The sequence below is a fragment of the Coturnix japonica genome, chromosome 1, assembly GCF_054131305.1.
Source record: "Coturnix japonica strain WE chromosome 1, WE-NBRP24, whole genome shotgun sequence".
NCBI classification, from domain to species: domain Eukaryota; kingdom Metazoa; phylum Chordata; class Aves; order Galliformes; family Phasianidae; genus Coturnix; species Coturnix japonica.
The window spans coordinates 156,811,460-156,834,408 of record NC_140663.1 but is presented as its reverse complement, the minus strand read 5'-3'; the positions used below and the strand labels follow the sequence as shown (position 1 = coordinate 156,834,408).

At 38.4% G+C, this 22,949-nt stretch overlaps 1 protein-coding gene across 36 annotated transcripts in view; it reads right to left on the bottom strand.

The window, feature by feature from the left end:
- Positions 1–17,763, bottom strand: part of SUPT20H (SPT20 homolog, SAGA complex component) — a 28,753-nt gene extending 10,990 nt beyond the window's left edge. For 4 of the 36 annotated variants that reach the window (XM_015851932.2, XM_015851937.2, XM_015851941.3 and 1 more), the window contains exons 1-17: positions 17,644–17,763; positions 15,381–15,478; positions 13,939–13,974; positions 12,531–12,589; positions 12,366–12,432; positions 10,396–10,525; positions 9,726–9,829; positions 9,103–9,219; positions 8,944–8,997; positions 7,883–8,022; positions 6,990–7,146; positions 6,846–6,902; positions 5,940–6,011; positions 5,179–5,336; positions 3,550–3,582; positions 2,344–2,461; positions 275–383 (exon numbers count right to left, since the gene is read on the bottom strand). In XM_015851932.2, the coding sequence (XP_015707418.2) occupies positions 275–383; positions 2,344–2,461; positions 3,550–3,582; positions 5,179–5,336; positions 5,940–6,011; positions 6,846–6,902; positions 6,990–7,146; positions 7,883–8,022; positions 8,944–8,997; positions 9,103–9,219; positions 9,726–9,829; positions 10,396–10,525; positions 12,366–12,432; positions 12,531–12,589; positions 13,939–13,974; positions 15,381–15,383 (1,414 nt within the window). In that variant the 5' untranslated portion in view covers positions 15,384–15,478; positions 17,644–17,763. Of the gene's footprint in view, positions 1–274; positions 384–2,343; positions 2,462–3,549; positions 3,583–5,178; positions 5,337–5,939; positions 6,012–6,845; positions 6,903–6,989; positions 7,147–7,882; positions 8,023–8,183; positions 8,313–8,943; positions 8,998–9,102; positions 9,220–9,725; positions 9,830–10,395; positions 10,526–12,365; positions 12,433–12,530; positions 12,590–13,938; positions 13,975–15,380; positions 15,479–17,590 lie in introns of those variants that run through there. The other 32 variants (XM_085554790.1, XM_085554825.1, XM_085554875.1 and 29 more) reach the window with 16 other exon arrangements.
- Between the last annotated feature and the right edge of the window lie 5,186 nt (positions 17,764–22,949).

Sequence of the window (22,949 nt, the reverse complement as noted above, 5' to 3'; positions counted from 1 at the left end):
CTGGACCTAAGACGGAATTTTTTTCTCTCAGAGGGTGGTCAGGCACTGGAATGGCTGCTCAGGGAGGTGGTGGAGTCACCATCTCTGGCAGGCAATCTTCAAGAGGCATCTGGATGAGGAGCTATGAGATCTGGTTTACTGCTTGTGGTAGCAATGGTGATGGGAGGACGGTTGGACCAGATGATCTTGTAGGTCCTTTCCAACTTTGTGATTCTATGACTTTATGATAAGCAGAACACATAGAAAGGAAATGCTCAAGTAGATGAATAATTACCTGAAGAGCTACTTCCTGAACTTGAAGGTAATTTGATGGGAGGAGGTCGGTGTTTTACACCTTTTCCCAACACTGAAGACTGAACAGAGCCTGATATACTTTCGGGCTGCTAGGAAGGAAAGAGAAATTAACACTACCAGAGCGATAATGTGAGCTTCCATATATTTGACAGATAACATAAGTCAGTTAACGGATAACAGAAGTCTCAAAATGAAGACAGAATATCTTTGAAACATTTCAGGATTGTATTTGTTCAGAAAATAAGCTACAAAAAGCCCTTTTTACATAAAGAGCTTACCATCAAAAAGATACTCTATGCTTCCAGCAAAAATTAAACTGAGAAAAAAAATATTAAGGACTTTGTTTTTCTCAAATCTGAAGTCTTTGGAGCTTTTTACAAACACAAGTGACAGATGCACTTAAATATAAAGATGGTTTACTCTTACTTAAAAACTTGTGTTATTTCATTCATTCACCAACTCTAAACATTCGCTATTCCAATCAATAAGGATCTCTGTTCCTAGGAACAGTGATCTCAGCACATTCAGGAAAATCCTGAATGCGTACAAATCAACACATTGTCTCACTGACTGCAGTGGGATCAGAATTTCCCTAACCTGTTTATATTAAATGTGCTGGGTTTTGTTTTTTCTCTGTTAACATGCTTATCAAGGTGTTTAAAAGCAATTCAACTTCATCAAATCAAATATATAGTTCCTAGTCACCCACAACAGAACCTAAATCCATACTTTCAATAGCTGACATCATCAAAAGACTCAGTGAAACACATTCACATATATAGACTAAATACAGTGCATGTACCAATAATTAAAAAGGGTATCTGAACAAGACTACTATCCACAAACAATCTGAAACTAGAAAATCAAGCTCAGAGTAAAGGAAACAGAATATTTCAGTGCTGGAGGTCTAACTTAGATTAGCACCAGAGCATCCAATACTATGCAGAATTAACTCCTCTGGAAAGCTGAGCTTCCACAGACTTGCAGCAAAAAGAGACATCTCCCTATTTCTAATTGCTTTCTAACAAAAAGTATTTTGAGGAAAACTGCGAGCATTAGTTTCTTTTCTATTATTAAAGACTCCTTTCTCCATTCTGAAAATAAAGACTAAAGCCCCATTCAAAATAAAACAGATCACTAAATAAAGAAAACTAAGTAACTTTGGTCCACCCTTCAGTGGGGGCTTTTGCATCTGGACAAGATGGCTTTTGGAAAGACTCTTCCAACCTATGTTACACTGTGACTTTACAATGTGTGAGTTGAGTGTAGATGTGTACACATACACAATTACACGTAGATGTGTACACACACACTAACACACACTCATTCTTTTCTATAAGTGCTGCAGCTCGTCTGGCTGACACAAAGAACTCTCCGAGCACGGTTGTGGAACTTTAGAGGAGTAGAAAGATGTAGCAACGCAAAAAGCCACAATGGACACAAATTCATTTACTAGCTGGAGAGGTCATCTTAAATACAGCTGACCACTACACTACTGAATCTCACCAGGAAAGGAAGCATAAGTAAGTAAGGCACAGAGCAATGTCAACAAGCATGAAAACTTAGGAATGTAGGAAATTTCTAACAGATGCATACATATGAACATATGCGCCTACAGTTTTATTTGAAAATTATTCTCTTCAAATTAAGAGGAAAGTAAGTTTTAAAGGTAAAAGAAACGTTTAGTGACTATATCTGCTTTTACGTTTACTGATGCATATTACGCAGCATACAGGTGCACTGTACTATACTAATCTGAGAAAGGTTAATCTGAATAGAGAAAAATGCCATATCAAACCACTGGAGCTATCTCTAATATAGATTACTGTAAAAGAAGTCATGGCTGAAACACACAACTACTGAATAGTAAAATTGAAAGTGCTTTCCTCTAACTTTCTCAATATATTCACCATAAATGATGATGACAATGTGTTTAGGATTAATTCAGTTTGAATTTTTACATTATTTTACTTATAAATGTGAACGATGAGAATTATAATAATTCAATAATCAAGTGCAAATAAAAAATATACAGCTCAATAAACTCACTTCCATTTCCTTCCCTGGGGAAAGATGACTAAGACTGATTGATCCACCTGAATTATGAAACATTTTCACAGGACATTTAGCTTCGCTTTTTACCAACTCGTGATATTGGTTCACCACCCTGAAACAAACAAGTACATAAAAACATTTTGAAAGATTAATAATTTGAAAATAATATAAAATAAAATGATACATAAGCATATAACTATGCATAACAGGGACTTCAAATATACATCTGTGTAAAAGATACGCACATGGAGACATAGATTTCTGGGTTCTGTTCTTTTTCTTTGAAGTTAATTTTTTCTTTTTAATTTTTAACCTCTCTTTTCCCCAATGCCAACTACAGCTCCCCAGATAAAGCCATTTCCCATTTAAAGCGTGAGCTTCTATAAGACCTGCCTTACCAAAGAAACACATCCCTCCCTTCACAATCATGCCTTATTCATGTCATTGCGTTCTGTCAGTACATACATTTGAGAACGACTGTTTTCAAGGATGAAGAAGAGGAAAACTTCAAAGGTCTCTGATGAACACCCTAAGAGCTCACTAAGAATGGCAACTGCTTACACTGGACCAGACTGACGCATTACTTTCACAAATATCCCACTAGTTTTGGTTTTGTTGCTCTTTTTGTAATGTTTTTATACAAAATATTTAAGATTAAAATAAGTTTTGTTACATTTGTACATTAGCTATCATATATGTTTTACAAGGGCTGCTCTGAAAGTAATACTTCTGTTGTTGGCCAATGACATCAGAGGCAGATGTTGGTGGTATTGCAGTAGAGGCTAATCCTTCTAATAGATATTCCACTATATTTCCTTGCTGTGTGACAGATGGCAGAAGGGCAAGTCTGACAGAACACTGTCTGACATGGAAATTTTTGTTAGAGCTCTCAGAATTTTATCATTACTTGAGTGATTGAGAATAACCATGCAAACAACGAACAACATGCTTGAATTTAGGTATTGGGACAAGCCATATTGCACACTTGTTTTCCTCTATATTTCCTTACTCATTAAATGTGGGGACTGCAGGCTATCTCCTGCTTATTCTCATAGTAATTAATTCTTATTTTGTTTATCTGTTCTGCACGTTTCCAGAAATACAACATAAACAGTTATAATGGCAAGAAAGAACGAAATTAATTATTTGGCATCAAGTCAGCTGGTTGTATACACAATGTCTGTTGTACATGCAATTTACCTTTCAGCATCAGTCTTGGAACCAATCAGGAATCTGAAATGCAAAAAGGTAAGAAACATTTTAAGTGCTGAACTGCATGAAAAGAGTATGATTTTTATAATTATGAACCCTGAAAGAATATCGATGCTATTCTCTTTTTAGACTCTCAGACACAAGAGATACTTCACTCATTTGATGGACTGGGTATTATTTGGTACCTGACATAAAAACTTAGCTTTGTAACCATGGGTACAATACACATATGTTGTCTAATACAGAGGCCTTCAAATTACTCACAAAGTAAAAGGTAGAATATGGAACTTTTTTTCTTTAAAAGAAATGGAAGCAAGTAACTACTACAGCATTGCTTCTGTGAAAAGAATAAATGAACATACCAACCTGGAAATACAGAAATACCCATATAGCACTTTTGTCTGTATGTCAAAACCAGACCTATCTGTAGGAATTCAACCTTTGGTTTCCATTATTTGATTTCACACGTCCAAATTTCAGTTTCCCACCATTTTCCAAAATCAAGCTTTTTTCTTTAGTTTAATGCTTCTGGTTTGCAAACTACCTTTTAGCTCTGTTAATGTTTCAATTTAAGAAAAAAAACAACTCCTCCTCCTCACTCCTACTGTTATCATACAGTTGTAAACTAGATCTGTTGTTCTAAGTAGATCAGTATTAAGTACAGAAAGAGAAGAACCTTAGATTTTAACAAAAAGAGCTGTATACAGGAATTATATACCTGACAACGATAAAAATCCTTCTTTTTAAATTAACCTGAAGCTTACACAGACTAACTGCTCCCTGCCTACTCTGCTGCACAGGTTTCTCCATGCAAAGTAGTGTCACATACAACAAGAAGAACTAAGAATTGAGAGCCTTTTTAAGAACTGAAGCCAACAACAGCAGGTTCAAACCAGTATTACAAAGAGGACTAAACTTTGGGAGCTCATGTTTACTGCCTTCATTTGTTTAGCCTTAATTAGGTAAATGTAATCACAGAATCATAGACTTGCTCAGGTTGGAAAAGACCTTAAAGATCATCAAGTCCAACCTCAATCTAACCATACTACCCTAACAACTCTACACTAAATCATGTCCCTGATCACCACATCCAAAAACAGGGATGGTGACTCAACCACCTCCCTGGGGAGCCAGTTCCAACCTTAACAAGCCTTTCTGTAAAGAAGTTTTTCCTGATATCCAACCTTAAGTTACCCTGGCACAACTTAAAGCCATTTCGCCTCATCCTATCACCAAGTCTTATGTTTTCACAGCATCTGGCAGATTTCATCACAATGATCAAAACTGTGATAACCATTGTGAAACACACGCTAACCACGTCTGGCAGCATGAGAAGTAGGATTTTCTCAGCAGGGGATTTTTCTTAAAACATACCTTTAACACACAAGAACATTCAGACTTACTAAAAAAGAACATTTAACATACGATGTTAATAGAAGCTTTTTTTTCCTCCTCATATTTTTTTAAATGAGGTTTATTAACTGAAATATTCAAAACAAAAAAACCTCTTGAATCAGATTTTTAGATCCTAAATGCTCTCATGCCAGAAAACGTTAAGTAGTGTTTGTTGCCTCTCATTTGTTGGATCATAGCACAGATTAAAAGAGCACAACTTACTGTGGTGGAACTAATAAGCTGTCACTCTCATCATCACCTTTGAGTGTCTGGATTTTACCATAGTATAACGGATTGCCAAGAGACTGAAAAATGGTCAGCTTTGTTTTTTGCAGCTGATTACCAACTTCACATTCAAACACATAATCATCTTTTACTTCCTAGAAGACAGGAAAAAAAAAAGATCAAATAAATATTACAAAAACAGTAGCAAAAGAGAGCCAGTAAAATAAACCAGTCCTATGCAATATAAAAGATAAACAAATTATGAGAAGGGATGTTTTTGCTAAAACAGCATTTAGGAGGAAAATAATAAATACCATAACACTGCAAATCTTAAAGCAATGATGTACAATATTGTACAGAAGACTGGGTATATGTATGTACAAAGTATTATAAAAACAGCAGCAGTGCAAAAAAAAGAGTTCTAAATAAAATGCCAGAGATGAAAGTGAAGCTCTATAAGGAAGTTTTACTTTTTCCTGCTATGAGACTGAAAAGACATTTGATAGATGCTTTTAATTAGAAAGAATTAATGAACTGATTTGCTACTAATTATGTTAAAATGAACTTTCTTTATCAAATCATGCAATTTGCACCAAATTTGCATCTTCTGTAATAATGTTTCCAAACATGTGTAGTACATGTAAGGTTAATTACACTGGATGAGAGAAGATTATTCCTACATTGATTTAGATTTTATTGAAATAAGGGACACTTTAAGTAGGGACAGAAGAGCTTGGCCAAAGACCTAAATTACTCACGTGTGCTGGCCAAACAGTTGGTTGCGAGTCATCAGGCTTGATAGAACTTTCCACTTTGGCGTATTTTTCCACCTTAAAATGGAGATAGAAAAAAAGCCCAGAAACAAAAATAACACCAAACCAATGATCATACTGGGCCTGAGTTAATGTCAGCCTAGCATAGTTTCCTCTTTTGGAGTGGATAACACTAAAGCCTTCAAAAAGTGAGTACAACCCTCTGTATTCAGCATTCTGAAAAGTTAAACTGGAAATCCTTACATTTATTGTTACACCACACTTGTTATGTTAAACTTAACAAAAGTGTGGCTTAAGACTATAGCATCATGGGACAAGTGATGTGCACTGCCATCCTTACTAAGCCCACAAAGCTACAATACTGGCTACTCTACCAACCCCTTCTGTATGCTAGTAGCATGCAGTGCCAAAAGCCAAGAATAGGCATGCCCTTGAGATCTGAATACGTACAGACTAATGAGAAGAATTTCCAATTAATATTTTCAATATCATTTTCAATTTTTTTTAAACAGATAATTCTACATCCTGTCATATACATTACAAAGAAAAATTCTACCAGGCTGAGAAGAAACTCCTTCTAAAATACTTTACTAATTTGTTTAATATATTATCAAGACAACTTCAAATAGACAATTGAAGACTGTCCCACAGATGAATAATATTAAAGATCAGTTTGAACTGTTGATCTTATCCAAACTATCACACTGCAGTTGCAACGTATCCCAGTGTAGCTTGTTTTTATCCTAAACTAAGGAGAATTCCACTTCAACTGCCAATTTTTAAATTACTGCTATTTGAGATTGGATAATATTTAGCCGCTTCCTTTTTCCCCTCATATAATACAACTGAATACAATTGCCACTAATTGCAAAAGGTAACAACCAAACTTACATCCACTTCAGAAGGTGCAGTCAAGTAGCAAGGGTTCTGTTTCCACATATCTACACACTAGAAGATGAACAAAGTGGTGTTAGTGCACTAATCTTTAAAATTAATAGCAAAGAAGTTCACCCAGCTATGTCTTACAACACTCACATTTCCAGCTTTAGAAATTTTGAGGTCATACTGCTGAGCTACTTTCTTCTCCTTCTTCTTCTGTACATAGTCAACTAATCTGAGCTGAGGTGGAGTTGAGTAGTGAGCTACTTCCTGCTGCCTGTTCAGAGATGACTTTGAGTACCTTTTGAAACACCTATGGAAAGATGACAGATAAGTCTGTAAATCCATCACGCGAAATTCCCCACTGTCAGTGTACAAGCACTAAAACATGCAGTGAAATGCTAATTGAGAAGAGTTTTTGAAATACTCATTTGTGTGATTATACAGCATAATTCAAACTCAATCTCTGATTCTTAAGATTACCAGTATTTTGTTCATGCTAAAAATGGTGTTGGTTTTGAAACATGGAATGAAATTGTCGAAACAAGTACCATACTTTAAGATTAGCATACTATCAAAGATTTCAGTTCTGCCAAAATATTCATGTACTACTTGTGAATCTAGAAAATTATAAGAACAGGAACTACCCTTCATTCTTTATGTCACACCCAATCCTTCAGCACATATTCAGCTATCCTGGACATTCATTTAACACCTGCGTACTCTTCTGATGGAACACTCATTGACCATCATGCTCTAATTTTAACAGCAACCTGGCTGATCTCTCTATTTACATTTAATCAGCAGCACTGGATGTTTTAAATATAGCTCCGTAAGTTGAAACGATCATTAGTACTTTTTAGTTCCACAGGGTGGATGCATCTCCAATTTCACAACTGTTCTCTACACTCTAGATATTTAAGTAGACATTAATTTGAGCACTGCATAACAGAAGGCCAAGTTTTTGAGTAAAGTACATCTTGGTTTTCTTTGGAACACACCCATAAAAACTTGAAAAAGTCTTAACATGTTTCACAATGAAAAAATACCGTTTCATGGGGCGAGTATTCATTTTCTGCTTGTTGTACAGGAGTCTGTTTGTAGTACAGGTCACTGCTATTGACGGATCAAGACACAGAGGCTCGGCTGTAGCCAAAATAAGTTGGCTCTCAAGTAGGAGTTTGTCCTCCTGTAATACACATAGCTATTAGTAAACGTAAAAATGAAGACTTTAACATCAAGTCATTACCAACCTATACTCAAGGAGAGAAAATACCCAATATTTATGTTAGCAGTCATTAAAAATTACAGAGCTTTGGTTGGAGTTTCTAACAGGAAAAGAGAACTTACTGTACTGTAGCATGGCTTCTTTTCTTTCCGTTTTTATTTTTATATCACAGTAGTGGTAATGAAGAATTTTATCTTGATTGACTGGCAATCAGTGACATAAGGATTACAGAATCACAAAATGTTTTGGGTTGGAAGGCACCTTTAAGGTCACCTGGTTCCAACCTTCCACTAGACCAGGAAACTCAAAGCCCCATCCAGCCTGGCCTTGAATGCTTCCAGGGAAGGGGCATCCACAGCCTCATTGGGCTGCATAGGACTTTGGAATACAATCTGAAATGTAGTTTAGCAAGACTGTGGCTCTGAAAAACAAATGAGAGGTTGCTTGCTTTTCAACATTTAACTAACTTTAACTATACAATCAGAATTATTGAAGATTCTCTTTACTGTAATAACATCAATAGCAATGTGCTGCTGAGGGAGAATTGTATTATAAGACTATAATTACTGCTCCAGAGTCGTATGTTGAAGATTACTGAAGTAAGGTAAACCAGTTAGAGTAATTCCAATAATGCCATTCTGTATTATCAAGAGATAAGATCTGATTCTATTAGCAATTCCTACTATTTTCTGTGACATCTTAGGGGAAGGTACTATTAACAAGTTAATACAGCAGTTCCGAGGAGCATGTAGCATGCACCTCTATGCACATCATTGTCAGTTTGAGTAAATCCAAAATTTTGTGAGTTATGCTCATCAGATTTTTTTAAGCTAAGATTATTCACCACATCACTGCAAAGTATTAACATAACTGCTGACTCACCTGTGTCCACTTGTGGTTGTCACTTGTTATAGAATGAACATCACAAATTAAAGTCTGATGAGAAAGGCATAATTATAGTTAGCTTTGTGAGTTACTAATATATGTTCAGTAAGAGCTGTACCTACCGTAACAGTGAGAGATGGATGAAACGCTTCTTACCTGCATTGTAGGACGCAAAAGAATGTGCTTGCTTTGGTATGTTGGAGATTTCATGTTACCAGACTGCCTATAGTCACGTATTTCCGCTATGACACATCCACAGTGAAAAATATTAACCTGGTAAAAACAAAGAACAACCCTGTAAATACCCAAATATTTGTTTATGTGACTCAATCCCAGACTCAATAAGTATGTTACTTATTGTTTGGTATTTACTGATACTACGGATAAAAATACCAATTTTGTCAAGATCAGGGATGTTACCACAGATGTCATATAAAAGCTTCAAACGTTTTCTTTCACATGTGAGCAACATAGGTTTAAGATCTTCTCATATCAAATACTTCATTACAATAAAGAACAAAGAATGTTTTGCTAAGCACAGAGTCTAAGTTGCCTGTCAGCCGAAATAACAGCAAAACCTTCTATCCTGTTCTCCCTCATTGCTATTATTTTTTTTTTCTTTTTAGTTATCAATAAATTATTTGAGGCATCCAGTATATCAGCTTCAAATGCACAAGCACTTTACACCTTCTTTTTGGCATCACCTATGTGAAGCATTCACACTTCAAAGTCTATCTAGGTACAAAGCAATTCATTTTTTGAAAACAAAACTTTCAAACCTGAGATTTTTCTAAGAGATCAACCAAAATAGGTGGCAGCTCCTCTGCATCCAAATATTCAAGCAGCTCTCCTTCCTCATAAGGCAGTCGAATGGTCTCAGAATCTGAATTTAAACAGAACACTGCTTATCTTTTGCCTTTCATATTCAGACTTTAACAAAGTGAAATCAAAAGCAGGGTGGGTAGAAGCTTATCAAAATCACCATTTTTTTTCCACTATATTAATTTTTATATGCATTTCTGTTCCCAGAGAATGATTTTATTCTTATTATGCTAGAAAACAGTGCTTCTTTATATCTCACTGGACACTGCATGTTTTTACTGCATGCCACAGTACCAGGTGTCATGAAGGTGCAATCAAAATGGAAAGCAGATGACTTTTAGCAGGTGCAGATATAGGAGGTAATGAAACAAATTATTTAAGAGAAGGAACCTGAAGTGAGGAAACTTAAATAAGTGAAAAAGGGAACAGTTATGAAGCTATGGGGAAATAAGAGAGCGATAGGCTATCAGAAAGATCATTATCTACTGATATATGCTATGCTATTAGAGAAGATTTGAAGTACAGGGGTTTTTTAATGTTAGAAGCAAAACAGTTAAATATAAGCAATAGAAACACAGTTATAGAGTGTTCTGAATAGTTTAAAAAATTAAATAGCAGTAATATTACCTGAACCATTTTTTCCCCTGAGCATAAGTGAATAACCCTCATTTCCCGGATAGAGGTTCACTACCAGACATGACAACGTCTCCTGCATAACCAGCTTCTCAAGTAAATTCACATTTCGCCTCAGCTTCTGCTTTAAAAGTAAACATTGCTCATGAACATAATACTATCAAGTAATTAGTAGCATTAAAAACAATTGCCAGAATCAGAATACTATTAAGATACATGCTTTGACATTAATCTAAATAAGCTCAGTTAAATTTAATTTGAATGTATTCAGTAGATTATAGTCATTATGTATTATTTTACATACTTGCACACATATTTTTTAATCACTCATTTCAATAATAAGAAAAAAAACCAATCTTCAGTCCACAGGTAACACAGTTAGCAAGAATGGCCCTAGGCTAAAAATTACTATGTGATAAATCTATGGCAATGCCTTTCTTTGGTAATGTTACTGTGTGCACTTATAAAATACAATTTACACTGTTTGATACCAACAACAAAGTATTTACTACTCTGAAAGAGTGTCCATTTCCCAGATTAAAATACTGAATTACAGCATTTCCCCACTTACCACATCCCTCAGTACAACATCTAAATGTTTCTTGAACACCTCCAAGGGTGGTGACTCCACCACCTCCTGGTGCAGCCCATTCCAATGCCTGACCACTCCTCTAGAGAAGGTATTTTTCCTACTGTCCAACATGAATCTGCCTGGAGCAAATGGACACCATCCCCTCTAGTCCTAAAGGAAGAACTTGTGGAGATCATCAAGTCCAACCCGCTGCTAAAGCAGGTTGCCTACAGCAGGTTGTACAGGAGGCATCCCAGTTTTGAATATATTCAAAGAAAATGACTGTACTACATCTTGTAAGTAACATATACAATGTTGATTCAATTATAGAAGTATTTAAATTGAGTTAATCGCTTTACTATGACTTAAATTTATTCAGGGAAAGACATTAGGTTTACCTTTCAGTTTTTATTTTCTGTTCAGTAATTGCTAACCAATTACAGCTCAGCAGGTGTTTTTGTTTGTTTTTGAGGGATATGAGAAAAGACTGAAAGGAAAGAGTAGAGGGCAAACACACCTGGGAAGTTTCCTGGCACTTCATCTATATGAGCTGGAACAGGCTGCCCAGGGAGGCTGTGGATGCCCCGTCCTTGGAGGTGTTCAAGGCCAGGTTGGACGGGGCCCTGGGCAACCTGATCTAGTAAAGGTGTATGTTTGGTGTCCCTGCCAGGCAGGGGGGTTGGAACTACATGATCCTTGAGGTCCCTTCCAACCTGGGTTATTCTGTGATTCTGTGATCTGTGAGCTAAACTTCTTCAGATGAATGCTAAGCACATTTTAAAATACAAAACCTCTCCAAGCCATCAGAGTAAACTGGCATTTTAAGTACAGCAATTTCAATAAGCAGGCAGTTACCTCTCACTAAGATGAAAATGTCTGTAACCACAGAATCAGCTTTCTCCTTTGAGCTGGCTACTGCAGTTGCTAGCTTTGGACTGATGTTAGGCTCAGATGTATGGGAACATTTTTATGTTTAAGATGTGGATTGAGGTGGATTAAATTTCTCAAACATTCAGAGTATAATGCAAGAACTCGGACACAAAACAACCACGTCATACTGCAGAAACATCAGCTAATACTTCCAACCCTCTCTGACATCACCTGCAGAAAAGTGGCACCCTTGTCATCCTGAAAACACCCTGAGCACACAAACACTGAATACTTCTGCCTAACAAGACTTACACAGTGGCTCTATGCTATGCTTGTTACTTCCCCATTCTTGGCTACAATTAAAACACTAACTTTAATATTCTAGTCTTCCCCACAATACATCACTGTTGCACAAAAATTGATTTTACCATTATTATAACTGCTTTTCTTGCCACTCTGAACTTCTATTCCGAACTTGCCAGTTCAGACAGCAATGGAAATCTGCTGAGAAATTTTCACTTACCTTTATCTCGGGCTCTTTTTCACATTCTTCTATATATAAATCATAGAGTTTTTGAAATACAGATTTTCTGAAATAAAAAAAGAAAAGAACAACACCTTAAATCGTAACCAAAACAAAATCAAATAAATGCTATTTAAAAGATATTAAGTCTGAAACTTTCACTACCTTCCACTGGATAAATATTTTCTTTTGGGAGGTCTCTGACGAGCACTTTCAATGATATACTGGAAGAGAAAAATAAATAAAATAGTATAAATCCTACATAGAAATAGAATTCTAGTTAACAAGTGATTTTAGTCATTAATGGGCTTTATTCTAAATGTACAGTAAGAAACTAACAATAAATGGTTTAAAAATGTACTAAAGGATATTTACTATATGCTATGTTTCTCAACAAGAAGCCATCTCAAGTTTTAGCAGAGAAATACAGCATTACACAGCTATGGTGTAAGCTGCACACAAGACTTAATTTTACATCCATGTTTTATAATTACAGTAATAAATATTTGTTTAAGTTAACACAGCAACATACTGAAGATAACTTTCTAAGATAATCAATTTCATGTGTCCTGGCTCAACAATGTTTATAAATCATGCATTCTCCAACATAGCCAACTTACAGAAATGTAATTGTACCCTGGTCTCTTGCATTCATGTTAGATTTTAATTAGAAAAGAATATAGATTAAACAACAATCTCATTAAATGCAACTAGTATTGTAACAAACTCTATCCAAATGCTTAAATGTTTCTCCAAAGTATTTCTTAAAATAGTTTAGATTAACAGTATTTCAGTGAAAATGTGTTTCTATGGGGAAAATTATTGCCATGAGCACTACTTAAACTCTTCGAAAGGGCTGACAATAGCAGGACACGGGGAAATGGTTTTAAGTTAAAAGAGGGAAGATTTAGGTTGGATGTTAGGGGGAAGTTCTTCACTAGGAGAGTGGTTAGGCCCTGGAACAGGCTGCCCAGGGAGGTTGTGGATGCCCCGTCCTTGGAGGTGTTCAAGACCAGGTTGGACGGGGCCCTGGGCAACCTGATCTAGTAAAGGTGTATGTTTGGAGGCCCTGCCAGGCAGGGGGGTTGGAACTACATGATCCTTGAGGTCCCTTCCAACCCGGGTCATTCTGTGATTCTGTGATTCTGTGTAGGAAACCATTACACCAACACGAAATAACATGAATATAAGGGCACTTGTCCTTTCATTCCAACTGGGCTACTGTTAACCACAACTTTGTCATATATTTCTGCTATCCACAATCACCATCTTAAAACTTTTTATTTCACTGCTCACAGATTTGCTGCTTTTAAAAAGGGAAAAACTAAACTGTTGCAAAGTCTATAATCATTGCATTAGATGATGTTCTCAGTACAACGGATAAGAGACAGACAGCTGGCTTAGCAATTGTAGAATATTGCAAATCCACTGCGAGATGTATGGGTCATTATTTATACACACACACTTACATGAACACACCCTCTGTCTTCCCACACTACCTTCCACAATTGCATTTCTTATATTTTAAGTGTGACCCCAATATACTGTGCTCCAGCAAGTCATTATTGCTTACCTCTGCACGATCCAATGCCTGCTCTAAAGCTTGCTGCTGCAAGATTATAAAGACACTTCTTTAGAAAGCATGTTAACTGTTTGAACAACTTTGTACATAAAAGTCACCATAAAAAACCCTCAATTACTACTGATATGAATTAATAGAATATGGTATCAAAGATTCTTTGGCCCCCAACAAACTTTGTAAATGAAACCTCAAGTAAGTACATTAACAACAATTAATACCACTTACCCAGTGTCTACATTTGTAAAGTTCTGGCTACATTACAAAGAACAAGAGTTAAAAGTGGAAACAGAAATTATACCTCAGAAAGGTAATTATAAATATTAATAAAAACAATCACAAAGAGTAGAAAATCTGTACTCCTTTAAGCTGGCTGCTAACTCAATATTAAGCCAAAGTCTTCCTGAGCAGCACAGCCCACGCAGAAAACATTTAACATTCAGATACTAATTCCAAAGAATGGTAGTTCTTCTACAAGAAGGGAACATAGATCCTGCACTCAGAACATTATTCCTGTACACAAAAAAATATGGGAAGTTTCTTATGACACAGTATTAAATATGGAGGAATCTGGGAGTGTTGATCAGTGCCTGCCTGAACTATGAGCCTGCCAGTGTACCCAGGTGGCCAAGAAGGCCAACAACATCCTGGCTTGTGTAAGATCTGGAGCACAAATATTACAGGGATTAGCTGAGGGAACTGGGATTGCTCAGGCTGGAGGAGGCACAAGGGAGACCTTATTGCTCTCTACTACCTAAAAGGAGGTAGTAATGTGGTGGAGGTCAGCCTCTTCTCTCAAGTAGAAGCAATAGGACAGGAAGAAATTGCCTTAAGTTACACTAGCGAGGTTCAGACTGCATTATCTTCTTTGAAAGAGGCACAGGAACAGGCTGCCCAGGTAAGTGGCTGCGTCACTGTCCCTGGAGGTGTTCAAAAGCATGTAGATGTGGTACTTAGGGACATGGTTTAGCAGGCAATACATAAGTGTATGTATTTGGTAGGTGTATGATTGAACTAGATGATCCTAGAGGTGTCTTCTAACTTTAATGATTCTATGCTTCTAACCTGCTTGACAGCAGATAAAATCCACGACAAAATGAGTAACTGCAAATAGAAAAGCATTAAAAAAGGTAGAGCAGAAAAAGGACTTGCACTTTGCACTCAATTGTCTAATGTCACACACGACTGACAACACATTGCTATCTTTATGTGATTCTCCCACAATGTTCTGAGCAATGACTAAGCATCTAAGATGAGCTACAAAGGAAAACTGAAAAAAAGAAAATGAAAAAGAAAAAGGACAGAACTCAAGAGCAATAAGACCAATTTTTTTAAGGAGATCAAACGTTAATCACTTGATCTTCATCAGCCAGAGCTAGCAGACTCCAGTGAAAAGATCGGAAAATAAATTATCTTAATATATTATTATAACTTACCATTATAATTGAAGCCAGGTGACTAAGTTGTGAGATAAGTAGTTATGAAGTTTGGTGCAGCAGGCAAAGAATCATATTTTATGGTCACACCTGGGGTACTGAAAGATGAGGGAGAAAAAAAAGATAAATACCACTACACAACTAAATAATAACTCTGTTCAGATACAAAGTTTTAAAACATAGAACGGCTTAGTTTGGAAGGGACCTCTAAGATCAACTATCTCAACCCCCCAGCCCCAGGCAGGGATGCCAATCAATAATCCAGCATCCGTTCAAGCTGCCCAGGGATCCAGGCCCCATCCAACCTGGCCTTGAACACCTTCACACAATTGAATTCATACAACTGAAATTAAACAGCCAGGTACAGTTTTCTGTCACAGGCACCCCAACCACCAAAACTAGAGAAGCACAAAAGGCTCATATACTTAATTAGAACTAGTCAGAATATTTAGCATACCCTATTATGTTTTTTCTTTTATCTCATGAAGTTTAACAAGGCCAAGTGCAAAAGCCCTGCACCTGAGTTAGGGCAATTCCAAGCACAGATACAAATTGGGCAGGAAATGGCTTGAGGAAGGCCAACCATATCCTGGGTTGCATCAAGGGAAGTGTGACCAGCAGGTTGAGACAGGTGATTCTGCTTCTCTACTTTATACCAGTAGAAAGTAGACCCCACTTGGAGAACTGTGTCCAGTTCTGGGGCCCCCAACAAGACACTGAGCTGTTGTTGCAGGTCCAGAAGAGGACCACGAAAATGGCCACGGACCATTTCCTCCAAGCTCAGAAACAGTTTATCTTGAGGAAGAGGAAGGTGGGTAAGAATTTGCCCAGAGGCCTCTGTGGCTCAACAAGATGGTCCTGGAATTACTTCTGCACAAAAAGAAAGTCTACAGGAAGTGGAAGCAGGAATAGGTTATCTCAGAGGATAACCAGATTAAGAAAGCTAAAACTCAGATAGAATTGCATCTAGCCAGGCACATAAAGGAGAACAAGAAGAAATTCTACAGGTATATCAGTGATAAAAAGAAAGTCACGGAAGATGTCAGCCCCTTTTGAAAGTAAAAAGGATACCTGATCACAACCTGGTCACATACTGAGGAAGCTGAGGTGCTCGATGGCTTCTTTGCATCAGCCTTCACTGGCAAGTGCTTTAGCCACACCATCCAAGCTTCAGAAAGCAAAGGTAAGAACTGGGAGAAGGAATATCTGACTGCTGTAAGTGAAAATCAGGTTTGTGACCATCTAAAGAACCTGAAGGTCTATAGAACCCAATAAGACCCATCCACAGCTTCAGAGGGACCCAGCAGACGAAGATGCCAAACCACTATCCATCATATTTGACAGATCATGGGAGTCTGGTGAAGTTCACACTGGCTGGAAAAGGGGAAACATTTCAGGAAGGAGCAGAATATCATCCAGGAAACTACAGGTCAGTCAGTCTCACCTCTGTGCCTGGTAAGATCATGGAGGAGATGCTCCTAAGTCCCTACTATGGGAATGAAAATAAAGAGGTGATTGGTGGTAATCAATATGGCTTCACCAAGGGTAAATCATGCTTGACAAACTTGGTGGCCTTACATGATGGAGCTACAGAATCAGTAGATAAAGGAAGAGCAACTGATGTCATCTACATGGACTTATGCAATGTGTTTGACACCATCCTGCATGACACCCTTGTCACCAGACTGGAGAAAAAATGGATTTAATGGATGGACCACATACTGGATAAGGAATTGGCTGGATGGTTGCATTCAGAGCGTTGCAGTCAACAGTTCAATATTAAAGGGGTGATGAGTGACAAGTGGTGTTACTCAGGGACTGGTGCTGGGATAGGTGCTATTTGTAAGCAACATGGACGGTGGGATCGAGCATAACCTCAGCAAGTTTGTGGACCAGACAAGCTGAGTGGTGCAGCTGACACACTAGAGGGAAGGGATACCATCCAGAGGGACCTAGACAGACTTGAGAAGTGAGCCCATGCCAACCTCATGAAGTTCAACAAGACCAAGTAAGGCAGCTGTCCCTGTCTATAGCAGGGGGTTGAAACTAGATGGTTTTAAAGGACAGAGATAAAGATCGCAAGAGCCAGGCCGAGCCCAGCCGCCAGGCCGAGCCCTCCGCTCCCGCGGCCCACCCCATCCCGGCACCGCCCCATCCCGCCCCGTCCCTCCCTCCAGGGCGCAGGGGTCCGCCAAGGCCCCGCCTCCCACCTCAGCCACCCCCGTCCCGGCGCTGAGATCCCCGCGGCGCAGCGCTCCATTACCTGCCGGCCTCCCACGGGGCTCTGCCCCCCGCACTGCGACCCCCGCCGCCCGCTCATTCGCCCCCTTCTCTACCCACGGCGGCGACCACAGCCGCTTCCGCCCCGCCACTTCCTTTGGCTGTCGGAAGGGGCGGGCACAGTCACCATGGCTCGGGAGTGGGAGGGGACGAAATGCCGGCACGCCATTAGGATTAAGGTGGCAGCTGATTGTGGAGGGGTTGTAGAATCCCGGGATCCTGGAGTATCGTGAGAAGGAAGGGATACATAAGGACCTCTCTACCCTCACAGCAACCAACAGCTCCTCCCATTTTAGTATCATCTGCAAACTTAGTATTCAAGTCTTGCATTCAGACCATGTATATAAACACTGGAGTAGGCGTGTCCAACCTACATCCTGACCCAACGTGTCTTGTGGCTGCCATCTGCCTTGCACCATGTTTTCTTGATTTCATTCAGCTTCTTCCAGTTATCTCTGTGTTCTCTCTGTTCTCTCTGTGTTGAAAAGCCTAAAGATTTTGAACCTAGGTGTTCAAAGAAAGCTGGAAGTACAGAATCGATCCGCTTTTCTGTGAGAAAACTGGAAAACCAGTCCTGAGGGTTGATAGTCCATCTATACTGCCTTTCAATTACTTCAGTCTGTCTTCAGATTTATTCTGTTGTATTAGGCGAAATATGGGGAGCTTATTGGGATGTTACGTGGCAGGCCCTTCCCCATTTCTGGAAGAATCGGTGACATGTAATGCAGTAGGCATACATGAAAGGCATAGTTTATGTAAGTGTGTGTTTGCTTCAATAAATCGCCATTTTACTGCTCACCACCTTGGTGTCACTTCAGTAATTGGCCTAGCTGCGAGTTTCTAGGGAGTCACGATCGTAAAGTCATTAACGATCATAAAGCCTTCATATCCTACTTCTTTTGAACCACGTATCATTTTAAAAGCCATCCTTTAAAACTCATAAACTGAGAACAGACCCAATACTGTATTTCTGGATGGGTCATTTCAAATGCATGCATATTGTTTGCAGATTTGCCTCTAGCTTCACTTTGACGTTTACACACTTTAAAGGGAAGGCCTTGAGGAAAATAAACACTCTACATTTACATGAAACATTTCCTATAAACCCTTTTAGCACTGATTCATCTGTATTCTCACACCTGCATCCCACCATTTACTATATTGCTGGCTTCTTAGCACTAACAAGGCCCTCTCCTAGCCTTTAGTAACACAGCAACTTGAGTTCTGTCATCCAACAGAATGAGAGTTGTCCATCCACAACTTGGTCTCCCAGTTTCTTAAAGCAACATCCCGTTTTCAGACCTCAGACTTTCACCTATTTGAGTCAAATATTCTGTCTGGTGTAGCAGAAAAGATGAACTGATTAGATTCCATCTGCTTTGTGCTTCTACAGGCCAATTTGCTTTGTTACATAAATGACTGCAGTGTAGATCCATCACACTTCTGGAATCCAGAAAGATAATAACAGTTGTGTTACTGCTGCTTTTGAGCTCTCATATTTAAACAGACTTCCCTTTAAGGTCTGTTCCTCCCACATTCCTTTCTACTGTAGTGTGGTATGGATTTTCTGCTTTGGGTCTGCAAAATGGGTTTTGTTCTGTTGTACTTACAGAACCTGACATTTGACACCTAACACTTGACACTCAAAACTTCTAATTCTCTTAGTATTTCTTCTTGGCTGAATTTTGCCTTGAAATCATCTGGTCCTATAGCTGTAAAACCCAGAAGGAATAGGGACTGACTGTGCTGCTGCAAGGCTGTAGTGGAAGGTGAACATCAAAAGAAGTATTTGCAATGCATCTTTTTCTGCCTTCTGAGTCTGAAGGAAAGGTAACCCATTTACTCAGGAAGGTACTTTCCTGCACATGCAACTCCAGATTCTTTCCTGGAGAGCAAGAGTTTTAAACATGTTTGTGCAGCTGAGAAGTCAGTCTCATTATTCATCTGTCTAAATCGGATTATTCTTTAATAGCAACAACAATATGCCTTCATTAATAATGCTTATCTGTCTACAAACAGATTTGCTTGTTGAGTGTGTTTGATGCATTAATGGGAATGGAGTCTCAGACTATTGTAGCCATGGTGATGCTCTTGACCCAGCACAAAAATTGCAAAGCTGTTTTTCATTTTCCCGTGCTGTTTCAAAATGAAATGACATGCAGGCATACCAATCTGAGACAGATTTATGTGCTCTGAGGCAGAGCTGAGACAGTGATTCAAGTATGGCCCTCTCATCTGAGTACAGATGAAAAGAGAAATGACAGCATGCTCACGAGTAGAAAACTCTTATTCAAGTCAGCCAGACTTTGGGCATGTGACTTAAACTTAGGGCAAAGAACCATGAACTCCTGAATTCTGAATCAGTTATGTCACTGACTTTTTGTGTGAGCTCTCATAAATCTTTGTGGCTAATATTTCCTATCCTGAGTATATACATCAATATTTGAGTCTCAAATGATTTGCAGATATGCTGAAGACCCACAGTTTCTATTTATTTTTAAGGTCAGATACACCTTTTCAAGTACAATTATCTATTATTTTTTGTTAGCACATATTCGTAATTTGGCTGTTGAAACAGAGTTTTATAGTTGGAAAAAAATATGAACCTTTTTATTCAGTTTCTTTTCAATTTATCTGAACTTTTTTTTTTCTTCATGAAAATACAGAGAAATATTTGTTTTCAGACAGCAGAGATGAAGAAAACATGAAATAGCTGCCCAGGGAGGTGATGGAGTCTCCTTCTCTGGAGATATTTAAGACCCGCCTGGACGCCTACCTGTGTGACGTGGTGTAGGGAGCCTGCTTTGGCAGGGGGGTTGGACTCGATGATCTCTAGAGGTCCCTTCCAACCCCTACAATTCTGTGATTCTGTGTGATTCTGTGAAGTGACTATTGATAGGAGTACAGTATAAAACTAATACACATCAGGTATCTAGGAATGTAGTGTTTTTATACTCAATAAAACCTAGAAATCAGTACAACTCACTCTAAAGAAGGTATGAGTAAGCTTTAGTTGCTTGATTACAAATATCTAGACTCTTCAGTTAGTCTGTGGCTGTCAGCTGAATCATGTTCTTGGACTTCTCCACAGACCATGTGAGCATCAACACATGCAGACACCTGAAATTCTTGTCTACATCTCAGACTCATTCTTTCTCCAAGAGCTCTGGTGCCTCAGTTTTGAGAAGCTCAGCCAGAGACACCTTCAAAACAGTGATTTTCAGAATGTTTTGACTTACAATCAATTAATTAAGCATTTTTTGTTGGATCTCAAACTTGATGGCTATAGAAGATTTATTTGTGATTTCTATTGGAAGAAAATATGCCAGCTGATGTCAATCAGTTCCAACTGCATGTGTTGTTTTGAATTTGCTCTTTGGATGGCAGCTGCAGTAAAGCTACTTAAAGCTAGACTACTTTGTGTTGCAGGACAATGGAGCTTTAGGAGCATGAATAGGATGTTAATTCTGCAGATATGTTGGGACATTTGGAGGCAACCTTTATCATAGCGATCATTTTAAATTCTTCTATGTCATCACTCTGTTCTATTCTTGCCCTGAATTATTTGCATCTTTAATATTTTACTTTACTGTCTGATGCAAAAGACTGTCTCACTCCTAGCAGTGTCTCACAGCAGTAGGAGACAATCAGTCCCGTTTCAGAATATCTAACTGCTGTCTCTTCTTCATTGCTTTCCCTTTACTTGAACTTGGTGGCTTTCAGAAGACACAGAACAAACTTTGATAGGAGTTGAAATCATAGAATCACAGAATGGGTTGGGCTGGAAGGGACCTCAAAGATCAAATAGTTCCACCTTTCTACCATGGGCAGGAGCACCTCGTACTAGCCAGAGCTGCTCAAAGTCCCATTCAGTCTTGAATGCCTCCAGGAATGGAGCATCCACAGCTTCTCTGGACCAACAGTTCCACGCTCTGAATTTCTGAATATCAAATCTAAATCTACCTTCTTTCAATTTAAAACCATTACACCTCATTCTATCACTACACTTTCTGTTAAAGAAATATGTAAGGACCTGCTGGGATTTCTGTGCACAGGAGGGTGAATAGTAGAGTCTGAATTTAGGAGCTAACATTATTTTCAGGATAATAAACAAAGCAAGAAGGTTTAACAGCAGACCAATGGTAAATCTGAAACGTGATGAGCTTTGAAAGGTGAGTTGGTGGCTGAGGTTACTAGGACTGAATTTTGGATGTACGTTTTCCTGGGTTTTTTTAAGAAAAGGAAGGTGAAAGCAGTGGAAAATGGAGAACAGTCAGAGTAGATCAGCTCCCTAATTATTTGAAGGCAGGCAGGCAGGCAGAGCTAATTGGGGCCAAAGTAAGGAAGCTATGCAGTTCAGATTGCATTTTATATAGAAAAGCCACTTTGTTAGTTTTTTCCTGCTTCATGCTTACCTAGAAACAGTTATGACTGACCAAGTGTGCTTCTGATAGTTCCAGGATTCTGTCTGAATTCTAAGCCAAAACGTGCTACCTGGCAGCACTTTGCTTGCTGTTGGATTGCTGTCTTTCTCTGTCCAAAAGCAGTTCACTGGGGTGGAGGTGTGCAGTGCTTGAGAAGTTGTGCTGCAAAGCAATTCAGGGCCAGTGCACTGTAAGACTGAGTCTGCTTGTGCTGTAGAAAGAGCCTTGTGGAGAGATGCAGAGTTTGGCATTTAGGGCACTTTGAGGAGAACTCAGGGCAGTGTAAATACAGCCAAATGGTTAAGTCTGTAATGCCAACCTCATGTAATAGATGGTAGCATACAAGTACATGAAAGTAGGAATACATTTAAACCACCTCTTACACTGGCTATTTCAAAGGGCAGTACCAGTTAGTACATCATGACAGATCACAGTGGTCAGCTTGGATTTACTAAACGATGAGGTTGCCATGATAAACTACACTGGGAGAATAAAATGAAATCCTCTAATTAAGGCTATGGTGTCTGAATGCAAGATTGTCAGTCAAAAAATGTAGAAGAAACTTAGGAATCCCTTGATTTTTTAATCAAATTATTCTTCGTTTGTCAATATATATATATATACATGCTTCTATAATGAACAAACAGCATGGATATTGAGATAATTAATTGATAATAATGATAGCAAGATAATGTTTTCCTTCAAAGATTAAAAAAATGCATTATTTATTGAACTGCTTCTGTAATAAATAAGCAAAGAAATGTACTATTCCTACACAACTAATTTTTAGATGAAGTGCTTTGGCAACACATTTTCTGGTCTTCTCTTGAAGTGGTCAGAATCTGGAAAACATATCTGCATATTT